The sequence below is a fragment of the Sander vitreus genome, chromosome 2 (assembly GCF_031162955.1).
Source record: "Sander vitreus isolate 19-12246 chromosome 2, sanVit1, whole genome shotgun sequence".
Classification (NCBI taxonomy): Eukaryota; Metazoa; Chordata; class Actinopteri; order Perciformes; family Percidae; genus Sander; species Sander vitreus.
Window position 1 is genome coordinate 15,620,090 of NC_135856.1, and position 24,436 is coordinate 15,644,525.

General features: G+C 39.4%; 3 protein-coding genes and 1 long non-coding RNA gene across 4 annotated transcripts; 2 read left to right on the top strand and 2 right to left on the bottom strand.

Annotated features, from left to right (window-relative positions):
* Positions 1-157: 157 nt before the first annotated feature.
* Positions 158-5,182, bottom strand: LOC144536737 (uncharacterized). Its single transcript, XR_013503773.1, has 2 exons — positions 5,145-5,182; positions 158-574 (listed from the first exon to the last, which is right to left on the bottom strand). It is a non-coding gene; the product is annotated as an uncharacterized LOC144536737 (long non-coding RNA).
* Positions 3,940-12,907, top strand: LOC144536727 (lysozyme g-like). Its single transcript, XM_078279992.1, has 6 exons — positions 3,940-4,163; positions 9,846-9,878; positions 9,986-10,057; positions 10,957-11,171; positions 11,275-11,423; positions 11,506-12,907. Exons 1-6 carry the CDS (start codon positions 3,947-3,949, stop codon positions 11,642-11,644), a joined length of 825 nt encoding a protein of 274 aa, XP_078136118.1. The 5' UTR covers positions 3,940-3,946; the 3' UTR covers positions 11,645-12,907.
* Positions 12,908-14,160: 1,253 nt separating this feature from the next.
* On the top strand, positions 14,161-15,798 carry LOC144536762 (lysozyme g-like). Its single transcript, XM_078280031.1, has 5 exons — positions 14,161-14,269; positions 14,615-14,692; positions 14,878-15,074; positions 15,175-15,325; positions 15,406-15,798. Exons 1-5 carry the CDS (start codon positions 14,266-14,268, stop codon positions 15,540-15,542), a joined length of 567 nt encoding a protein of 188 aa, XP_078136157.1. The 5' UTR covers positions 14,161-14,265; the 3' UTR covers positions 15,543-15,798.
* A 302-nt stretch (positions 15,799-16,100) lies between these two features.
* Positions 16,101-23,640, bottom strand: LOC144536752 (uncharacterized). Its single transcript, XM_078280020.1, has 6 exons — positions 23,288-23,640; positions 19,508-19,759; positions 18,927-19,171; positions 18,671-18,787; positions 18,391-18,556; positions 16,101-16,508 (listed from the first exon to the last, which is right to left on the bottom strand). The coding sequence occupies exons 2-6, from the start codon at positions 19,710-19,712 to the stop codon at positions 16,330-16,332; spliced, it is 912 nt and encodes a 303-aa protein (XP_078136146.1). The 5' UTR covers positions 19,713-19,759; positions 23,288-23,640; the 3' UTR covers positions 16,101-16,329.
* Between the last annotated feature and the right edge of the window lie 796 nt (positions 23,641-24,436).

Consider the following 24,436-nt stretch of genomic DNA (forward strand, 5'->3'; position numbering starts at 1 on the left):
TTCAGCAGCACATACACTTTGGAGTTCTGCCCTCACATGATCACAGATCTGCAGAGAATATAGACATGTGGGAAACATAAGAACATTTCTCTTAAAAACTGAATCATCTTTAGTAATGCCAATATTTTGTAAGGAACCATATGATGGCATCTCTCACTTCAATTCAACAACTTTATTAGTCCCACAAGGGGCAATTACTTTTTCTTGCTGTAAACATGATGATAATACAAATAATAGTGAACTTCTTGTATATAAATATAAAAAACTGTATTTCACATACTGTGAGAAAGTAGTCAACACACTCAGTAGCTCTCTGTCCTGAATGTGTTTCCACTGGTTATTAAAAAAAAAAAGAAAAAAAAAAAGGCTATGATGTTGACTCGGCGGTGTCAGAGTCAGCGGTAGGTGCAGTGGTGGTCCTGGTGCTGCCTAAGGTCCACTTTGTGCTGGAAGCCGTAGAGGCAGCGAGGACAGCGGTAGGGCCGGTCATCCCTGTGTTTACGGCTGTGGGTGATGAGGTTGGAGCTCTGGCTGAATGCCTTCCCACATATCTGACACACATGGGGCTTCTCGCCTGGCACACAAACACAGCACACGTCATGTAAATACACAGAATGTTCAAACTGTTGATCAAACAGACGCTGCTCTGATGTTTTAAAAGTCTTTCAAGTTGGCCCCCTTTAGCCAAATTCTGACAAGATGAATAGCACTTCAATTATTTAATACATTCCCTTATTTAATCAGTTACGTCATGCATACAGCATTAAATAGCTTGTTTTGCCAAATATATTTCACAATGATATAAGGACATTTATGGACTTAAATCAATGGATGTTTTCCTTAAAAATAACTAAAAGAAAATATTGACATTTTGGTAAATAAATATGTTCACTTTCTTACCGCCGACTGCAGCGATTTCATTTTAAAATACTGGACCAATTTCAAAGGAAAATATTTCCTCAATAGTTTTAATTGTATCCGATACTCAATGAGCTGTTGCAGAAACAAGCCCAGCATGAAGCAATAAAGCAAAAGCTGTCAGATAAATGTAGTGCAGTAAACATTACAACATTTTCCTCTGAGGTGTAGTGGAGTATGAAGTAGCAGCAGGAGCGATTCTAGGATCAGACCTTTAGAGGGGCTCAGCCCCTAATGAGAACGTGACACGGATATAGTGCATGCGAAAGTGTTAAATCTGCACCATGAAATTATCAACTTCTTCACAACCACACTCCTGCTCTTCCTCTGACAGAGACTCAGCCAAAGGGCCAAAATTATAATGTATTCTCATGTAAACTATTTATTTCAGCACAGACATTTTTGTTAATTGCTTAGCCAGTGTATCCCACCATAATGGTTATTATATTGCCAGAATCCAGACAATCCCATATATATATATATATATATATTCAAGAAATAGTCCAGTAATTTACATTACTCACCATGAAACCACAACTGGTTTTTACACTTAGTTTTTCTTCTGGATTGAACAAATTAAATAACATGTTGATCAGTAAATGTAAGAGGTGCTGGCAGAGGAGCTTGATTGTGTTTCCTTTGGACAGAGCCACGCTAGCTGTTTTCCCGATTCCAGTCTTTATGCTAAGCTAAGCTAACCAGCAGCTGGCTGTAACTTCATAATCAGCATCTAATATCAATATTCTCATCTAACTTGCAGTAAATGTTTTTTTTTAACAGCACAAATCAGCACAAACGTAGCACAAACGATTGAGACCATTTTGGGGAGATTTGGACATTAATGGGGGGCTGGGTTACATCACTGGCCAGAAAATGTAAAGTTGAATTATCTAAAACCCTTAACAGCACAAATGATAATTTTTATGGCACAAACGTAGCACAAAGGAATAGCAGTGTTTTTAATAATTTTTGAATGACATGGGAGGCCAGCTTCACGCAGCACGAAAAACTGCTGTGGTCGTGGTGCACTCGGTCGTGGTGCACACGGCTCTGTTCTGAATGTGAGAGATAGCCACGCCCCCTTATTTGCATATAAGAACTGGAACTAAATAGAGCTCAACAGTCCCGCCCACAACAGCATGCCAGTATATGCTCATATAGACACCACAAATCATGGGGCACTACCCTTGTTTTGAGATAAATGTCTTTTATTTGCGATGTCTTGGATAAGTACTTCATTACCCACAATCCTGAACAATCCCACAATCCCACAGTGATGCCTCTGATTGGTGGAACTCATGCTGGTGAGGAGGTGGGGTGTCAGTACCTGATCTCTGCTGCCTGCACGATCCGTCACGAGGATTTACGACACTGCACGAATCACGATCTGTTCCACACTTCTGACGTTAGCCTCTGCCGGGAAGCTAACGTTAGTTTAGCTACCAGCTAATTCGGCTAACTGCTAGCTGACAGCTTGATTCAGTCTAAAATAACGTTAACTCAAACTTAACACTGGGTAAAGCCGTCTACAGCTGACGTAACAGCCGTTATATATGTTTATGGTTATCTTCAGGTTTTATTTTGAGGGTCTTTTAAAATTATTACATGCTGTCTCAGCTAGTGGTTAGCCGAATTAGCTGTTAGCTAAACTAACGCAGCTTCCTTTATTCAGTGGTGCGCGGTGGTTTATGGGATGAGTAGTTCCTTCGCTCTGAGATGACGATACGTACACAGTCTTGTACCTTTTACTTTGTTGGTATTTTCTGTTCATTTTTTTACTTGAAATGATACGTTGTATGCTTATGAGTCACGTACCATCTGGTTAGCCTAAGGCATGGTCTAAAACTCTTTATACACAGATTTTTCCAGACGTCAATGGGAGAAATGAATGGGAAATTTACTTCCGGAACCCAAGGTCTCTCAGAGGAGGGGCGGCACTGTTGAGCTCTATAGAGCGCTGAAGTCACGCCCTTCTACTTCCTGTCCATGGGACCTTTCTTTCGAAAAAATATGAATGGGAGTGAACGGGGAGAGGCAAATTATTTTTTTATCCTGTTTGAATTGAGCCATGGATTACAAATATGATGTTCGACAATTTAAAAGATAATTTTTCAACCGAAGAAAGTCTCAGTTTATTGTTAAACTGTTGAAGTATAAGACTGTGACAATATGTAATTAGAAAGACTACACACTTCATTGTCACATGGATGACGTCTCACTGAAGCTACGATGTTTGTGTGTATCGTATCTGGGATGTAACATTACTCAAATGAGCAGCGGATCTTGCTTGTTCTTTTGCTTATCTGCTGAAAACAAATCAGGTAAGATAACGTTACATGTGTTGTGGAACAGAGCTAAGCTAGCTAGCTAGCAAGCAAGTTGAGCATCAAGCTAGGTGATGTAAATTGTGTGAGACGAGAGATGCAGTTTCACACAAAACTAAGTGGTATTACGACAAACCTATGGTTAACTGGGACTTTCTTCGGTTGAAAAATTATCTTTTAAATTGACGAACATCATATTTGTAATCCATTGCTCAATTCAAATGGGATCAAAAAATAATTAGCCTCTCTCCGTTCACTACTGTTCATATTTTTTCCGAATTAAGGTCCCATGAGGTCCACCGGAAGGGGCGTGACTTCGGCTCTCTATAGAGAGGGAAATAAATAAATGTGGCATTAGGAAATAAAAGTCCACGGAAATAAATAAACGTGGATTTATGAAATAAAAGTCTCTTGAAATAAATAAAAGTGAACTTATGAAATAAAAGTACCACGAAATAATTAAAAGTAAAACCTTTAAATTTATTTATTTAACTGATTCATTTTTATATGAATATTTACATTTATTTAATTATTTATGTATCTATTGCCTCATTTATTTATTTCATGATGTATTTCAAAGGGGTAGTTATTTATTTATTCATGTATTTATGTATTTATTCATTTATTTTTGTTTTTATTCATTTATTTAATATTGAATAAAACAGCATTCCATACCAAAGACCGTTAAAAGCGCCTTGATCAACATGCTGGAGGACCTAAATGACATGCAGTTAAAGAAGTTCTGCTCCGCGATCCTGGACCGCAGGGAAGAGCCGCGGGTCAGAAGGGTATCTCTGGAAGGCAAAACTCTTCTAGAAATCGCAGATGTCCTGGTTTTAACTTATACAGAGTCCGGAGCTAAAGACGTAGCGCTGGAGACGTTGGGGGAGATTGGCTGCAACGCGCTAAGAGAGAGCTTCGGTGAGTTAACATGCAGTCAGATAGGTTTACAGTTTTTTGGTTTAATTTACGGGGGGCACATAGGGGACATGTCCCCTGTACTTTTTTGAGTAGGCAGTATAAGACTGTAACTCTGGAGGTATGGACGTTGAAGTGGTGTTTGAAGCCTATTTTATAAATTGTAGCAAATTACGTATTGTAACGGCAGGCAGGATGCCGTTGTGTTGACTGTTCTTTTTTTTGATTTACTATCAATTTGTATTCATTTTTTACTGTGTTTTAATGTTTCATGTAAAGCACTTCGAATTGCATTGCTGCTGAACTGTGCTATACAAATAAAATTGCCTTGCCTTGTTCTGCACGGCAGTACAAAGGATCATGGGACTAGGTTATTAACGGTTCCTGTCCTAGTGTAAGTGTGTAAATGATGTTCTGTTAGTGTTTTTGTTATGCATTTACATTACCTAGGTTTTTAGTCTTGATTTAGTGTTCATGTTTATTTACATTTGTTGGGTTACCATAGGCCAGAGGCCTGTACTATGAAGCAAGATTTGGCGTTAACGAAGTAACTTCAGGTTCAACCCAGGGTTTTGTGTATCACGACGGTGGATCACTTGTTACCGGGTTAAATCGCTGTGGTAACTTATGCTGAACACATAACCTGCTCGGGTTATGTTGGAGATTAGAGATCACCCGGTGTTAAAGCTGCTCGGGAGCAGGTTATTAGTGATGATGAATTCACTGAAGAGCCGGTTAATTAACCCGAGTCGTGTCACTGAACTGGGAGAATTGAGTGCCGTACGTCAATGAACCGACCAGAGCTGGTCTACGGAGAGCCATTTCACTCTCTGTTTAGGTCCATTGTACCAATTTTGGTTGCAATTCCAATTCCACTTGATGGCATCCGAAGCAGAACCAGAATGTCAGAGTGAATATTTCGGCGTGGTCTTTAAAACATTAGCAAAACTCTTTCTAGCATGTGTATTGACAGGGAGAGCCTACCTGTCAGCTGTGTTGTCGATGCCTCGAGAGAACAAAGGAAGTGACTCAGAGCTTGTCGTAAAGCAGTACTCTGGCCGTACGATGTGTATGACGTCATTGACATTTTAAAAGTCTTTGTGCCAATGCACACTTGGTTTGAATTATGTTTTTATATATTTTATTTGCTCTCACGATCGCTTCCCACTGCCAGGGTTGCAACTGAAATAATAGGCTAAAGCAACGACAGTTTATGGAAAGCACAAGTGTAATTATGGTCAGATCTTGTGCCTGACTGATTGGGAAGTGATATGAGCATTGTGATTTACGCATAACAGCGTCGGCTATTGTTTTGCCAGCTTTCCTTCCTGTTTTAGGAAGCAGCGACTATATTGCGTTTTGCCTGTAAAACTGTGTCTGTGTTCATATTTATGTAGAATTATAGTTTGCTCTTTGGAGACTGTGCACCAGGCTGCTGAACGAGACCGAATGTAACCGTGCAACCGCTCGAGTCTAATGTAATCAAGCGGTGTCTTGGTTCTCGGCAAGTTTGAGTTATTAACCAAGCCTTGTTTCTAGTGCGTGTACAATTCACGCATTATCGATGGGGAAGTACATCACATACAAATACACGTCATGTAATCTTGGTAGTTATGTTAAAGTGATGGTTCGGAGTAATTTCACCCTAGGCTGCTTTGCACCTTAACCTCGAGCCAAACAACCCCCCATAAGCTTTTTTACCTTGTTATAACGTTAGCGTTATCAGCTGGTTAGCTTAGTGCAGGCGCTAATGGATCCACGTTTGTATCTCATAAATTACCCCACTAATAATGCCCGGAATGATACCAAACTTCTACAGTAGTACAAATAGTTTCTTTACTTATAAGACGAGGCATTAGAAAGTTTGTAACTACACCAGAAGTATATTTAAATAACACTTGCCTGACTCCTTTCGGCTGCTATCACGCAAGATCTCGCAAGATCGCGCACAGAGCACAACATCTATTGCCAGAAGAGACTACTGGTAAAGAAGAATCAAGAAGCGAGTGAACAGCAGAAGCAGCTACTGCAGCGTGAGGCGATAGGACAAGATGCCACACAGTTGTATATATCCCGGCTGTGGTTTAAAAGCAATAGATGTTGTGCTCTGTGCGGGATCTTGCGCAGTAGCGCGGTAGCAGCCGAGAGGAGTATCCATCAGGCAAGTGTTATTTAAATATACTTCTGGTGTAGTTACAAACTTTCTAATACCTCATTTTAGAAGTACAGAAACTATTTGTACTACTGTAGAAGTTTGGTATGATTCCGGGCATTATTAGTGGGGTAATTTACGAGATACAAACGTGGATCCATTAGCAGGGCTCTCAAGTTTTGAAGTGACATTCTACCCATTCTATTTTGAGCATTAAAGGACAATTCCGGCGCAAAACGAACCTAGGGGTTATTAACAGATGTGTACCCACTCTGTCGCTCTCAGGGACATGTTTTCATGCTAATCAAATGAGTTTGGAGCTTGAAAGAAGCTAGCGCGGACCGCTGATTAGCTTATAACGCTAGTATTTGGGGCACAGGGAACGTAAAAACAAATCACTATTTATACCACTAAAAAGGCTCAATATCACCAAACTTCAACGGTAGCATAATGAGGGTCCCAACATGTTAACCGAAGCATTGAGAACTTTGTAAGTGTACAGACAGTTTATTGAACGAAGAGCTGCGGGAGCTCCGTGAAAGGGCTACGAGAGAGAGAGAGCTACCGGTAGTCAATGCCGCAACACAGCCTCGTACTTCGGGAAACTGGTGGTGTACCTGCGGACATTGTGAAGCTATGGCTACCGAACAGGAGTGTCTGTGTTGCAAGGAGTGGGACCTGTTGTGTCGCAATGCCCAAGAGACGCAGTGTTTTGTACAGTCTGAAGATTTCCCCTCTCTGATAAACAAGGCTGTACTTGAAACTTTTTCGACTTTTGATTTTAGTTTGCATCGCCAGCTGTAAGTCATGACTGGTTTCCAAGACGGCGGCGGCATGTAAACATGGACGCAAGTTTGTAATCTATCTTTTCAATAAACTGTCTGTACACTTACAAAGTTCTCAATACTTCGGTGAACATTTAGGGACCCTCATTATGCTACCATTGAAGTTTGGTGATATTTTGAGCCTTTTTAGTGGTATAAATAGCGATTTGTTTTTACGTTCCCTGTGCCCCGAATACTAGCGTTGTAAGCTAATCAGCGGTCCGCGCTAGCGTCTTTCAAGCTCCAAACTCATTCGATTAGCATGAAAACATGTCTCAGAGAGTGACATAAAATTTTAGTTTGCTCTTCTTATGTAAAATATGCAGCTCTGGTAGATGTTTGCGATTGGTCATGCTGTGCAAACACCACATCTATTATGTGAACACGCGCGTCGCTGGATTGGGAAACCCTGGGTTGATTGAACTAGTTGTAAACCACCGTCGTGACACAGCTTATGCGGGACCACGGTTGTTAGGTTAGGTGAAGCCGGGTAACTGAAATAAATCCAGCGACGTGCACGTTAAAAATGTCACTGTTTTAGGAAACAAACTAAATCACAATGGAACAAATTAGACTATTCAACACAGGATTACATAACAAGAAGTGTAGAAAAGGCTTTGCAAGAACATGGACATATAAACCATAATATAGGGAGGTAAAATTTACCGAATTATATAATTGACCCTCCCACACACACAAACACACACACACACACACACACACACACACACACACACACACACACACACACACACACCAGCTCTGCAGATCTCTCCAGAAAGATTGCACCGACTCGAGATTCTCAATTTCCTTTTCATCAAACCGTTATGCTTTTCTATTCACGGAACTGATTCAGTCAGTTGGATTGTACGCCTGCCTCTTGTGGTCAGCAGTGTCGCCCACAGCCCAGGCTTTTATCATGACAGGCTTTTCCTACTCCAGCTTCACTCCAACGTTGAGGTGAGCAGCCGTTTGTGTTTTGTCCTCTGAGTAATAGCAGAGATTAGTGTTGACGAACTGACCGAAGAGCCGGTTAATTAACCCGACTCGTGTCACTGAACCGGGAGAATCGAGTGCCGTACGTCAATGAACCGACTCACTCCTCTTGTTTTCTTTTACCTCATTCGTGCCGTTGTGTGTAGCTGGTATTCTTCTGCTACTGTGTGTGTCTCGTGCATTTTAGAATTGTTTTCGTTTACGTTACCTAGGTTTTAGTCTTGATTTAGTGTTCATGTTTATTTACATTTGTTAGGTTGGCCTGTACTACGAATCAAGATCAACATGCCCTGGATTTATTTCAGTTACCCGGCTTCACCTAACCTAACAACCGTGGTCCTGCATAAACGGTGTCACGACGGTGGTTTACAACTAGTTCCATCAACCCAGGGTTTCCCAATCCAGCGACGCGCGCATAAAAGAGGCGGTGTTTGCACAGCATGACCAATTGCAGACATCTTCCAGAGCGGCATATTTTACATAAGAAGAGCAAACTAAAATTCTACATAAATATGAAGAACACAGACACGGTTTTACAGACAAAATGCAATACAGTCGCTGCTTCCTAAAACAGGAAGCAAGGAAAGCTGGCAAACAATAGCCGAAGTTGTTATGCGTAAATCACAACGCTCGTCAATTGCAACCCTGGCAGTGGTAAGCAATCGTGAGAGCAAATAAAAAATATAAAAACATAATTCAAACCGATATGCACATTGGCAACACACGGCTCAAGAAGCCGACAAATAGCCTATATACGTAATTCCCCCCTCCAAAAATCTATATCTTTCATAAAAATACCCATCGGGGAATGTTAACGGGGTTGTCGACCTCTAAATGTTTTAACTTTTATGAGTGCACCTCTCTCTCCGCGCACTGAGCTCCACCAGATCTTCTAAGAACGGTGACACCATTATCAATCGATTATTGATTGGTCAGTAGGAGGTGCTTTAACACCGGGTGATCTCTAATCTCCAACATAACCCGAGCAGGTTATGTGTTCAGCATAAGTTACCACGGCGATTTAACCCGGTAACAAGTGATCCACCGTCGTGATATACAAAAACCTAGGTTGAACCTGAAGTTACCTCGTTAACGTCAAATCTTGCTTCGTAGTACAGCAGGCCTCATGACTGAGACACTGGGTAGATTGATGACCTCTGTGTATCAAGTGTGTGTAGAAGATAAATAAACTTCCGTAGATTTTAATATCTCTGGCTCTTTGACTTTATCCACGTAGCTCGCTACAGTATTCTCCAAAATAAATGGAGAGTATGGAAATGAGAATAACTTAAAAACTAAAAAAATGAATTAGTTACTTATTGAACATATATTTTTGTATTCATATTGGGTTGAGGAGTAGGGCAGATGGCACTGTTACAAAATCCAAGCAAAAAGTGAAAACTTTAACATGTGGTTTATTCTGAACTGTTTCGCCTGTGGGTTGAGTCAACATATTGATATTTCAACACTTTTTTTTGTTATGTCCATCCATTTCATGAAAGGGACATCAAAATGATATAAAAAAAAAACTTTTGTGTTTGTGTTGTATTATTGTGTTTTGTTCTACCTTGGGTAGGGTATCTGAAAAACTGAAGCCCTTTAGGGGATTTGTCCCTGTACTAACTGTGTCCCCCAAACAATGCTCATAACAATATCAATACAGCCTGTCAAGGAATTGTTTCAGTGCTACATTGTGTCTTTGTATATTTTCAGCCAAGGACACAGGACCACTGACATCTGTTTCTAGTAAGTGATTGATTTTGGATGATTCAGGAGACTTCAGGTCCTAATGATATGTGCTCATGTTGATGTACAAATGTGTTGATGAAATATAATCTAATAAACATTTGTAGAGTATGGCGACATCGTGGAAACTACTGGTGCATCAGAGCAAACAGCTCAGCAGGACAAGCTGAAATACTCAGGTAAATGATGTGATTTATTATTTATACATCTATAGTATATACAGTGGGGAGAACAAGTATTTGATACATGCCGATTTTGCAGGTTTTCCCACTTACAAAGCATGTAGAAGTCTGTAATTTTTATCATAGGTAATCTTCAACTGTGAGTGACGGAATCTAAAACAAAAATCCAGAAAATCACATTGTATGATTTTTAAGTAATTAATTTGCATTTTATTGCATGACATAAGTATTTGATACATCAGAAAAGCAGAACTTAATATTTGGTACAGAAACCTTTGTTTGCAATTACAGAGATCATACGTTTCCTGTAGTTCTTGACCAGGTTTGCACACACTGCAGCAGGGATTTTGGCCCACTTCTCCATACGGACCTTCTCCAGATCCTTCAGGTTTTGGGGCTGTCGCTGGGCAATACGGACTTTCAGCTCCCTCCAAAGATTTTCTATTGGGTTCAGGTCTGGAGACTGGCTAGGCCACTCCAGGACCTTGAAATGTTTCTTTCGGAGCCACTCCTTAGTTGCCCTGGCTGTGTGTTTCGGGTCGTTGTCATGCTGGAAGACCCAGCCACGACCCATCTTCAGTGCTCTTATAGAGGGAAGGAGGTTGTTGGCCAAGATCGCGATACATGGCCCCATCCATCCTCCCCTCAATACGGTGCAGTCGTCCTGTCCCCTTTGCAGAAAAGCATCCCCAAAGAATGATGTTTCCACCTCCATGCTTCAATGTTGGGATGGTGTTCTTCCGGTTGTACCGGTACCGATAAAAAATTACAGACCTTTACATGCTTTGTAATTAGGAAAACCTGCAAAATCCGCAGTGTATCAAATACTTGTTCTCCCCACTGGCTTGACAAGACTGAGGTCATATTCCTGTTCTCTCCATGAATACTTTCAAAAGGTATAAGGGCATCATACGCCATGGCAGAGACTGATCTGTTAGAAATGAACAACTACAAATCCATCATCCAAAATGTGGCTCGTCAGAAAGGACTTGATCCAGCTCTTATTGCTGCCATCATCTCCAGATCATGCAGGGCTGGAAAGACACTGACAGCAGGCAGGGGGTGCTTTGACGAAGAGAGAAACACATATAATACCTATGGGCTGATGCAGGTAATAATACAACTGCTTTAATCACTCTCTCTCAGTACTGTCACATGTTACAATGCAATAGCAGCTGTGTTTATCTGAACTTTATTTACTGATATTTCTATAGATTGATGTTAATCCAAAGGGAGGTGGACACATCGCAAGAGGCCGATGGGACAGTGAGGAACACCTTTGCCAAGCCACTGACATCCTGATTCATTTCATATTACGCATAAAGCATGCATTTCCTGACTGGAGCAAGGAGCAGCAGCTGAAAGTTTTTTTCACCGAATTAGTTATTATGATAAACTGCCTTCACACTTTGTTTTGCTTTGTTCTCATTTGAATTTGTCTCTGCAGGAGGGATAGCATCCTACAATGCAGGGGATGGGAACATCCACTCCTATGAAGAGGTGGATGCCAAAACCTCATGTGGAGACTACTCCAATGATGTTGTTGCCAGAGCTCAGTGGTACACAAGCAACGGTGGCTTTTAAAACCTGAGGCTGTCCACAACCTCTTGAACATCATATATGAAACCATGTCTGCAATAAGGCAAATAAGGAAAAAGCATAAATATGTGGTGATTCTTTAAATCCTTATAAATGTATTTTTCCAACAACTATAACTCATCAGAAGCATGTTAAACTGTTATATAAACAATTAATATGCTTTGCAACACACTTCAATGATTTGTTCATGTGTGTAATCATTGCACACATATCCTTATCCTTGCACGTGATAACAGTTTTGTTATACTGGTGTCCATGTTGAGCAGAGCCAATGGCCAACATCTCAGTTTTATCAGAATTTAGGACCAGGAAATTACGTGACATCCAGTTTTTCACAGAAGAGAGGCCTCTAATTTGATAATTTGAGAAGTATCATTCATCTGTATAGGCACATAGAGCTGTGTATAATCAGCATAGCAATGGAAATTAATTTCATGACTGCGTATAATCTGGCCAGAGGTGAAATATAAAGAGAGAAAAAGAGGGCCGACAACAGAGCCCTACGGTACTCCATATTTCACCTCAAAAAAGTTTGATGTAGTATCGTTATTTGAGATAAATAAGACTTAAACTATGTGACAGCAATGCCACAGATGCCAGATTGGAGTGTACAATGAACTATGGTGTTAAAAGCTGCACAGAGATCCAGTAACAGAAGCAGAGAGGTGGAATCTGAATCCGTAGTAAGCAGAAGATAATTCACAACTTTAGTAAGCAAAGTTTTGGTGGAGTGGCAGGTGCTGAATTCAGATTGAAAAGGTTAAAAAAAGATTACTATTAAATAATTGGGCTGAAAGTTTTTGAGACATCACTCTTTCCAGTACTTTTGAATGGAAGAATGGAAGGTTAGAGAGTAGAGACTGGTCAATAATTATTTAGAGACCCTGGATGAAGGTGTGGTTTATTAAGTAGAGGTTTAACGACAGCAATTTTAGTAGGGGTAAGAGGTTAGAGTTAGCTAAGAGTTGCGTTTTTTTGTTGCATTTGTTTTCTGCATTTGTGTGCTTTTCTTTTTGCATCGTTTCATATTTGCAGCGCGTTTATGTATTTGGTTGTGTTGTGTGTATTTGCAGTGCGTTTATGTATTTGGTTGTGTTGTGTGCATTTGCAGCGCGTTTGCTGAATGCTGCGCATGTGTTGTCAAATTAATGAAGTTGTTTTCTTAATTTGCTTGTGTTTTGTCTATTTGCGTGTGTTTTCTTAAGTTGCAGGGCGTTTGCCCCTGTCGGCCACCGTAGCTATGAGATTTAGTATTTCAAATTATTATGACCTTAGTACCTGCAGTGATTTGCACACAATGCAGAATTGGAAAGTAGAAACTGAAGGATGACACAAACGTGTGGCTCTACATCCTACTGATGGGGTCAAGGCTACTGTTGATTCTCTGTGTACTGCATAACGAAAGGAAAAATTCAACTGCGGCTTCAAAATTGAGACTTCACATTCACACAATCACAGGTGTATAGAACAAATTAGTTGTGGGAGAGATAACAGCAGTTAATAGAAAACATCCATTTCTTGTAAACTGTACCCAATATGTCACCTGTCAGTTGTCCCAGCCCCGCTATGTTTTTCTATGAGGAAAAGGTTGCGTGATATGAAACATATGGACCATGTTTTTAGGCCTGTATAAATGTATGTTCAGCATGCTAACATGCTAATAATGACAATGTTAAGAAAGGCTGGAATTAATGGACAATATCTGTTTACACCTATTTCATGCACATCACACACACTGATCTGATCTGCAGTAAGACATTTACAGAGGAGTCATCTGATCTGAATTCTGGGTGTTATTTTCATTGTTGTACTGCACAGGAAGCAAACACCCTTTCAGTGAGTGCCTGCCTTCCTCAATGCTGAACTTTTGACTGTGCATCATCTGAAAATGAAAATGAAAATTAATTTAATCTGAAGTTGAAAAACTCACAAGTTCAAAACTAGTGAAACATCATACTGAAAGTGAATAAGGTTCAGGGTTGAAAAGACTGAATATTGCCTAAGCAGATTTAAGTAAGTGGCCTGAAAATATCAGGGAGCCCATTAACTTCTTGTAAGGAGTAAAAATTAAACAAATGAAGACTTGTGTGCAAATCTTAACATTCTTCAAATGAAAGGGAGTTTCTGAGTAGCATTTGCACAAATCATGGAACATGCTTTTTTTATAATTGTTTGGGCATTTTAGGCATTTATTTTGATAGTACAGCTGAATACATGAAAGGGGAGAGAGAGGGGGAATGATATTCATACATGCTTTCTAAGTTGCATTAACAACTTCGCCTGTTTTACAGCCTGCCACAGGTAGCTGCTGACTGAACAAATGAATGTCATGCGCTTGTTGCAGTCAGTGAGGGCCATTTCTTGTAAATCAGCTGCCTTCGCCTGGTTTTCTCCCCCTTTCTAAAGGCCAACCCATGCCTGCTTATGTAAAAGCCTTATAAAAGCATTATGCTTGCTGTCAAGCTCCGTCTTCCCGCAGGCTGCAGCGAGATACACTTGGAAGTCATAGCGAAAATGAAAGTAAACACATATATAAATATAGTCCCGTTTGCACCAGCTCTTGCATTCCAGTTTCAAGGAGAACATCAGAAGAGGACACAGGAAAAATGGGTTAGTGTTTGTGTGTTAGTTTACTGTTGGCAACTTTTCAGCGTTCCATTGTTATCACTCTTTTATTCTTTTATCTGTAGCCTAGCCTACTTTTGTAGCTATTTTACTTTTCATGCTATACAGGCTACACACGTTATAGGTTTGTAACTGTAAAGTCCCTTTAAGTCCTCATACTATGTGTCCTATATTCTTACTATGGGTAATGTGCTAATGTCAATGTTTTATGTAAAGCACTTTGAAGTGCGTGTTGCTGAAATAATAGGCTATATAAATAAAGCTGCCTTGCCTTGCCAAATGTTGCGGTTGTGTTGATGACAACTAATCTAATAAACTGAACATTACCAGGTTATGGAAACATCATGGGGGTTAAAACTACTGGTGCCTCGTGGCAAACAGCTCAGCAGGACAAGCTGGGATACTCAGGTAATCAATGGAGAAACACAGGAGCTGATGTAATCAACATTTGTTTAAAAAGTTATTATGTAGCCTTCATCTCCTCATCTCTGTGTGTATCTACAGTGATTCGATATATATGGATTGACAGTGAAGTGCATGTATTTGTTGCACTAAGGCTATATTTATATTCTCTGTTTAATTTATCTCTAAAGGTGTGAGGGCATCACACACCATGGCAGAAACTGATGCAGGCACAATGCAAAAGTACAAGTCTAAAATCATCACGGTGGGAGGTAAATATGGGATCGATCCAGCTCTCATTGCTGCCATCATCTCCAGAGAATCCAGGGCTGGAAATGCACTAGATAATGGCTGGGGAGACAATGGTAAAGCCTGGGGACTGATGCAGGTTGTAATAAGTACTACAGTTTTACTCACGTCCTCTTAGTAGAGCCTTACAATAATACGATAACAGCAGTGTTCATCCAATTTCATTTCCATTTCTGTAGGTCGACGTTACTCCAAATGGAGGTGGACACACTGCACGGGGCACTTGGAACAGTGAGGAACACCTCTGCCAAGCCACTGAGATCTTGGTTTATTTTATCGGCCGCATCCGCAACAAATTCCCGGGCTGGAGCACGGAGCAGCAGCTGAAAGGTTTGTTTTACTGAATCAGTAGACCTGCACATCCACCAACTGTCTTCACACTTTGTTCTAATTTGTGTTTGTCTCTGCAGGAGGGATAGCAGCCTACAATATGGGGGATGGAAGCGTCCATTCCTATGATGACGTGGATGGCAGCACAACAGGTGGAGACTACTCCAATGATGTTGTTGCCAGAGCTCAGTGGTACAAAAACAATGGAGGCTTTTAATACCTGAAGAGTCCACAACAGAAATCTCTGAAAATCATAAAGGAAATACTTTGTAATGTGTGCTATGTCAATATATCTACATAATATATACTAAATGAACACAATTTAAAGGGTATTTCGATTTATTGGGCGCAGTGTGAACTCTAGCTGTGATAATTTGCAGAAAAGTAAGGAGGAAAGTCATTTTCACTGTAGTCTTGTGCACCTAACTGCATTGCTTTTGAGGCAGCTTCTGTATTAAATCATTTACTCAATACTGATGCCAATCCACGTGAATTCTTTTAGCTTTAACTGCTTTCAAAGCGAGATATATATATGATGAAATCATGCAGTGTCATCAGTCTGTCAAAGCTACATTTCTATAATATTACATCCTGTGTACTGTAGAGGGAAAGTAAAAGTTCAGCAGCACATACACTTTGGAGTTCTGCCCTCACATGATCACAGATCTGCAGAGAATATAGACATGTGGGAAACATAAGAACATTTCTCTTAAAAACTGAATCATCTTTAGTAATGCCAATATTTTGTAAGGAACCATATGATGGCATCTCTCACTTCAATTCAACAACTTTATTAGTCCCACAAGGGGCAATTACTTTTTCTTGCTGTAAACATGATGTTAACAAATAATAGTGAACTTCTTGTATATAAATATAAAAAATTGTATTTCACATACTGGGAGAAAGTAGTCAACAAACTCAGTAGCTTTCTGTCCTGAATGTGTTTCCACTGGTTATTAAAAAAAGAAAGAAAAGGCTATGATGTTGACTCGGCGGTGTCAGAGTCAGCGGTAGGTGCAGTGGTGGTCCTGGTGCTGCCTAAGGTCCACTTTATGCTGGAAGCCGTAGAGGCAGCGAGGACAGCGGTAGGGCCGGTCATCCCTGTGTTTACGGCTGTGGGTGATGAGGTTGGAGCTCTGGCTGAATGCCTTCCCACATATCTGACACACATGGGGCTTCTCGCCTGGCACACAAACACAGCACACGTCATGTAAATACACAGAATGTTCAAACTGTTGATCAAACAGACGCTGCTCTGATGTTTTAAAAGTCTTTCAAGTTGGCCCCCTTTAGCCAAATTCTGACAAGATGATTATTGAATATATTACCTTATTTAATCAGTTAAGTCATGCATACAGTATTAAATAGCTTGTTTTGCCAAATATATTTTACAGTAGACCTTTTTCACTGCAGACATGTTGACATTTCATAATAGGAAAAGCCCAGGTGTATTCAAAACCATTAATGATGGCTGCATTCCACTTAGGAGAGGCCCTGGTATTGTGCATGCTGACTCACTGAAATAGCTTTCTGGGACACTTGATGGAATGGAGCCATCGTTAAGGTTATCAATTTCAGCTGTGCTTTTCCTACTATGACAAGTCAAAAATGTCTGCTGTGAAAAAGGTCCATGATATGAGGACATTTGAGAGTAATGAATCAATGGATGTTTTGCTTAAAAATAACTTCAAGAAAATATTGACATTTTGGTAAATATACAAATAAATATGTTCACTTTCTTACTGCAAGTTAGATGAGAAGATTGATATTAGATGCTAATTATGTTACAGCCAGCTGCTAGTTAGCTTAGCATAAAGACTGGAATCGGGGAAACAGCTAGCGTGGCTCTGTCCAAAGGTAACACAGTCAAGCTCCTCTGCCAGCACCTCTTACATTTAATCAACATGTTATTTAATTTGTTCAATCCATAAGAAAAACTAAGTGTAAAAACAAGTGGTGGTTTCATGGCGAGTAATGTACGTAACTGAATTACTGGACTATTTCTTGACTGGAGTAGTGACAAGAAAAGAAATAGTCCAGCACATATATTGTTTTTACACTTTTTGTTCAGATTAAATGAACAACATTTAATTTCAAGCAAACTGATGCTTTGTAGGAAACAGGTGTGTGTGTGTGTATATATATATATATATATATATATATATATATATATATATATATATATATATATATATATATATGTGTGTATGGCAGTGGTGTTCCCATTTTCATTTTGGCAGTAATGATAATCAATGCCCATGCATGACCCATGCAGGACACTCTGTCAGCACTGATCAGCTCCTTCAGTGACAGACTGCTGCACCCACGCTGCGTCACGGAGAGATACCGCAGGTCTTTTCTGCCTACTGCTGTCAGACTCTACAATCAGCACTGCTCTCAGTAGACCACATGGACAAAATACACATACCAGGACTAATAAAACATAAGACATACAATAAAACATGTGACTGTGCAGTTATTGTAAATACATTTTACTTTTACTTTTTACTATTTACTGTACAATTACTGTAAATACATTTTACTATTTTAATATTTACTCTATTTAATTATTTTATTATTGTGTGTCCTCTACTTTCCTCTTATCCCTTGCTGCTGCAACAGTGTGAATTAAAGGATTTTGAATCTTGAATCTTGAAGCAAACCTTTTTCCAACACGGAAATGAAATGGAATAATTGATTTCAGAGAAAAGGATTTAATGTACTATGTGCAAATGAACAGTGTTGCTGACTATTGTCACAAATATGTTTTGCACAGGTAAGAGTAAAGGGACTGTTATCGTGACAAAATACAGTATAAATGCTTGTCAAAACAAACATTTGTTTGGGTCGCAGATAATACTGTAAATTTGAGTTTACATGCAAGGACAGGATATCTGCTGAAAGCATTAACGATTAATGCTAATGATTAGCATTAGTGGTTCCCGGGCTAATATAAGTGTCATTGATTAGCATAGAAATGTATTACAAAATGAAACAGCAGTTCAGTTTAATAATTTCATATAAATGAGGTCAGCATATTAGAAACAGCCAAAGGGGAAACCCACCGGTGTGTATGAAGGTGTGTTTTTTCATGTCAGACTTCTGGTGGAACCTTTTGCCACAGTACTGGCAGGGGTAGGGTCGGGTGTCTGAATGTATGAGCAGATGAGTAGTGAGGGTGGAGGAGCGCTTGAACACTTTTCCACACACTGTACAGCCAAATGTCCTCTCCTAAAACAACAGACACTGTGGTTATGGATTCAGGAACCTCATATGTGCATGACATTGATTATTTTAGTGTGAGATAGTAAGATAATTCCATATAAGAAGAAATGTGATGCTGACCTTGCCCCTGCACGATGACCGCTCAGTATTTGTCCTGCTGGACTCGTTGTGTGCTGGTGCTCTGCTTCCGTGACTCTTGCATATATGAGTCTTCAAACTTGACAAACATGAAAATACCTGCAAAGACAAGATGAACACGTTAAAATAACTTTAGACTTCAGGAGAGCAGAAGGTGGGAAACTACCTCTAAAATTAACATGGAAACCATGAAAAAAAACAGAAGATGTGAAAACATAAACTGGAAGGGATGCCATACTTTGCTACAGAGTGGACACTCTTGACTCGGAGCACTGATCTTCAAGCAGCCACTGCTCCTGGTCTCCCTCAGGACGTGAGGGTGCTTAGTCAAATCTCCCAGTCCCACAGACAGTTTGACTGGATATTCTGAGCTCACATGAGGTCTGGACCAAACAGCTGGTGTGGGAAGCCAAGACTCGTCTTTCTCCACAGGGCTTAAAGTATTTGAGTTGACAGGACTGCAGGGCCCAGCAGATCTACAGTCTGAGTATGAAGACAGACAGGTAAGTTGACTGGCTGCTATTTATGCAAACTTCGGAAAGCTTGGATTCACGATACACCTTTGCATATTTCAATAGCATATGTACGATTATCAGAATTATTTGAAGAATGGCTCAGAAAATTGTCACACAACAAATAAAAATAAATACATTCTGTGTCCCATCCTCTACTTTGAACCCGTCAATGCTGCTTACTAGAAATCATTTTGTTTTTTTAAATTATCTAGGAAGCGTTCTGTGTATTTGTTGTCAATGTGAAACATACTTGTGATAAAGACTTATCCAAATAAAAAAAATATGAATTAGCTCTGTCACCCACCATAAGATTTGGGACTGAATGGCTGAAGGTGATCACTTCCATTAGAGTGGCAGTCAGCAGGAAGGTCCTGCTGCAGTAATGCAATGGGTACTGCATCATTATCTGGTGTTTTTGATGTGGAGTACTCCATGGACGTATCCCAGGACCCTGTCTTTTTTCCTAGGTGGTGCAGCCCTCCTCGCTTAACCAAGAAAGAACGAGGCATCACTCAAAAGGGAGGAAGATCTGCTCTACACCCAAAATCAAAGTTATCTAGAGGGGGTTAAAAAATAAAATGTATTATTGATTGAATTCAATTTGGCACATCCTTTGTTGTCCCACAGACCAGATGAATCATTCACCTTTTCCTTTTCTAAATCTTAATGGTTACATATTTACATATGTTATGGAAACTAAACCAAATTAGTATACTCTGCAGCAGTAGTTCATATGTAGTGTACCACCTGACCCTAACACTAAAACGATGGACCCAAAGTGTTACATGTGATATTTGTACTGCCCAAAAGAGGGCAGCAGAACCCTAACACTTTTGCAAGGCACTGTATCCGTGTCACATTCTCATTAGGGGCTGAGCCCTCCAAAAGGTCTGATCCTAGATTTGCCCCTGGTTCATACTGTTGAACAGACAAAGAATGGGATCATCAGAAAGGACAAAATGTTTGGTGTTGACAACATGTAGATTATAATGTAACGATAAATTACAGCAGGTTAGTTGTTACAGATGATACATTGTTTTTGTTTTGTTTTTGGCCATCAATTTTGACATGTAGCTATATCAATCAACTTTATTCAAGACACAGAGGTCCATAGAGACAACAATATAAATATAAAAACAATACAAAACATTTAAGAATGGTGCCGATGAGGCATCATTTATAAAACATATACAGGCTTCGAGTCCAATGTTTCCAAAAGCAAGATGTATACCTTGTATCACTCTTAGAAACATCAACTATGGACACAATGATCATATTCTTAGACCCTGTCAGTCTGCACATGAATCTATACATGAAATTTCTTAAAACAGCGTTAAAAGTGGGCACATTGTTAGACACAAACATTTCACTGGCACTACTCCACCTAGGAATTTTAAGCACAATTCTCAGTGCATCATTGTAAGCCACTTGAAGTTCTTTCATTTTCGACTCACTAAAATTACACCACAAGTAGGCAGTATACAGTGGAGTGCAATAGGTTTTGAATAGTGAGATTTTAACATCAGGGGTGCACATGTGGAATTTGCGTGCCAGCATATTTGCCTGCCCATACAGTTTTCCACACTGACGCTGCACATCATCATCATCATCACAAAGGTCATCTCTTATCACATGTCCCAGATATTTAACTTTCTTTACAACCTCTAGTGGTTCACCTGCTAATAAGAAGGAAGGATAGACACACTTCATATCCTCCCTGGTTCTGGCAATCAGTACCACACTCTTCATAGAGTTAAATTTTACATCAAACATTAGTACATATTGAGAACATATTCTAAGAAGTTGCTGCAGGCTGGCACTAGAGGGAGACAGTACCACCAAATCATCAGCATAAAGCATGTGATTAATGAGACTATCCCCCACCAAGCAACCAGTTCTACAGCCCTTTAACTCCCTAGATAAATCATCCATGTACAGATTGAATAGCAGCGGGGTAGATAGGCCTATATAAAAAATAAAAAAAGTTAAATGAATATACCCTAAAATATGTGATTTACGTGATTTAAGTATCAGGCGTTTTATTAAGTGACAGAGAAGTTAAACTTCTTGTTTTAACTATTGTTTTTGCCTTTGCTAGCTTTGCACATCTGGATTTTGGCAGCTTTTCCCCTTGCAAACCTTTTCAAGCTCTCAGACTGGATGTTGAACTGTGATCTCACACAGATTTCTTTCACACAGGGGTGCTCTAAAAAGTTTTATTTTCATGGACCTCTCTGTGTTTTGGTCTGATCATTGCTGGGCCAGTTTACCTGCCCCTGAGGAGGATTTGTCACATCCGACCAAAGAATCTTTTTCTTCTTGTTCCGTCTTTTAAATTCTGCTTTACAAACTCCAGGTGGCCGGTCAGATACCGTTTAGGCAGCAGTGGCTTACTTGACACTAAAGGCCTCATCACTGCAGAGATGTTATGTGTGGAGCTGCTACGCTACATTCACACTGCAGGTGAAAGTGTGCCAAATCTGATTAAAACTGACATTTAGACTTAAATTCAAACCTGGTTTGTGACACTCAGAACTGCAAATATATCACTTAACTAACTGCAACGCATTTCATGACTCAGTGCTAACACTCGAGCAGAGGTGAAGCTGCAGTGGAGGATTTCAGTGGAGGACACGGAGGTGTTAAAGCAAAAAACATGTTACATGTTTATTTTTTTTAAAAAACAACGTAAAATGATAGATTAAGAAGAATAAAACAAGCTGCTGTAAATTATCTTCTATCTTCACGTAGTAGATAACAGTAAAGCATCACTCCATGAGAGGACAGACCTCTCACTTTTACAAAATAATGGTGGACAGTTTCCAGGTCACCTTAGAAAATAAAAGGCTTGTGTGAACATAAATGACAAGATTACTGCAGAGAATTGGCAAGACATCTGCTCAAATGCTCAAACACAATCAATAAAGACTTGCTTTAAATTTCACTGACATAAATGGATTATGACACCAACCGTGTTCAATCAATTTAATATCTGTATTCCTGATATATGTATCAAATGTGGGACACAGAAAGGCATGCGACTTTAGATATTCTCTTTTATGTAACATGCACAAGGTTGTGTGCAGTGGTGAAAGAAGAACTCAGAGATATTATACTATAAACGGTATAGGTACCAATACAGCAATCTAAAAACACTCCAAGTAGAAGTCCTGCATTCAACATTCTACTTAAGTAAAGTAGAAATAAAAGTATTATCAGCTAAATATATTTGAAAGTATCACCAAAACACTTGTTCTGCAGAAAATCTGCCCCTGTGAATTATATATTTTATATTACATTATAAGATTGTTAATACGGTACTAATGCCATAATGCCATTAATTTAATAAGAAGCTAAATCACATTACGTGATATATCTGGAGGAACTTTGTTTGATTGATGACATATATTCACTTGTTCATTTAATTTGTATACTTCTTTGCATGAGCATGTTAGTATTACATCTTTTGTTTTTTGGTACTGTTTAGTTCAGAAGGATGACATGTTAAAAGTGGTGTTGAATATTGACTAAACAACATGATGTGTACAGTCAAACAAAATTTGTCCTATATTCTCTGTCACATTCAGTATGAATCTGTAATGTATATGTGTGACGATATTAACAGAGGAGCAAAGGCGTTGCAATACAATTGACAGCCGTTTTGTGCTTTATATTTCTGTTTGTGATAAATCATAAACATTGTTTATGAACTCTGATAATCACTAAAAGATAATGTGTCAACTGACTGACATTACATTTAAAAAGGCTCTTGTTGTTTGTGCATACTTTTACTCTTCCCTCTGTATAATACATGAAACAATTCAGAGAAGCTTCACATGGAGATAATTACGATACTAGCTGATTATCATCTCAATTCATAAAAATTTGATACGGATCATTACTTCTGAAATAATTCAAGAGAATTAGTTTTAGCCTACCGTTTAGTCAAAGAGCCCAAAAGTGTTTATCTTTAAATCATCATGTAAAATAGAAAACATAAGCATCAACAAACCAAAGCTGTAGTAGCTTTCATTTAAGCAAAAATATGAAGATACTTTTCATAAATAAATATGCAAAAACTCACCAGATTTTTACATCCCACCAGTTCTTCTTAACGTCACACACAAACTTCACAATAATTTAACTGGGAAAAAAGTATTATGAGACAATGTGGAGTCAGCCTGGATTGTGAGCCGTTGGCGTTCTATGCAGGTCGTGAGACAGTAGAAACAGACGAGGAAGTGTTTCAGCTCAAACACTTCTGAGCTGACAACCACACTGCTTCCTCACATACAAACCCCAACCACTGCACACTCACAGCAGCACGGAATCTGTCCAGCTCTAGTTTAGAAAACAAAACAAAAACACTTTTGGTGCAAATTATGGATGAATATGTTGCAATGGTGTACAAACTAACACAGCATCAGATTAATCTAGGAAAGACAGATGAAGCCGAAGCGAGAGGAAGAGAGACTATGCTGAAAATTCTTCAGAAAGTGTTGACACACATGTTGACACAGTCGGGTTACAAAATAACCATTGAGGTCAATTTTAAAAGAAGCTGGCTGATGCAACGGCAGATTCCCTTCCATAATATTCATAGAAAAAGCATTGCACATTAATGAGAAAGAGACGCAGCAAGTGGGAGTGTGAAAAGTTGTGTTAAAAGGTGACAAACTATAAAACACATACAAATGAGCCACATCACTCCACCGACATGTTCCTTCATTATGATGAACATGGGCACTGCAGCTTTGTTTAGGTTAATCACAAATACACCATCCTGCTTCTGAAAATACTCAACAGGTCACTAAATGTGTATTAATCCACTGCTGAAAATAGTTCCCAACAAATGCACTATTTCCTCCTGTTTGAGTAACGTTTGCTACAAACTACAGTGGCCAGCTGTTTTAGGAAATTACTGAGCCTTTTTAAAAAAAGCAACTATATATCAAAGTTGTCAGTAGAAACACATGGGCTGAGTAGGGGAGTAGAGATAGACTAACCGTTTGTTAGTTTTGGTCTTTTAATGGGATTTGTTGACATTAGAATAATATTGAATAAGGCCAGCTTTATCCTTTCTTTTTATTGTACTTGTGTAATCACGGAGACGTCTTAGTTTTAAAAGGTATTTCTGGTGGCATTCAAGCTTTGAAGGAAGAAGAAATTGACACCATGGAGGACTTGCTAGGACCATGGAGCTAGAGGTCGCCCCCTGCTATATGTATATTCA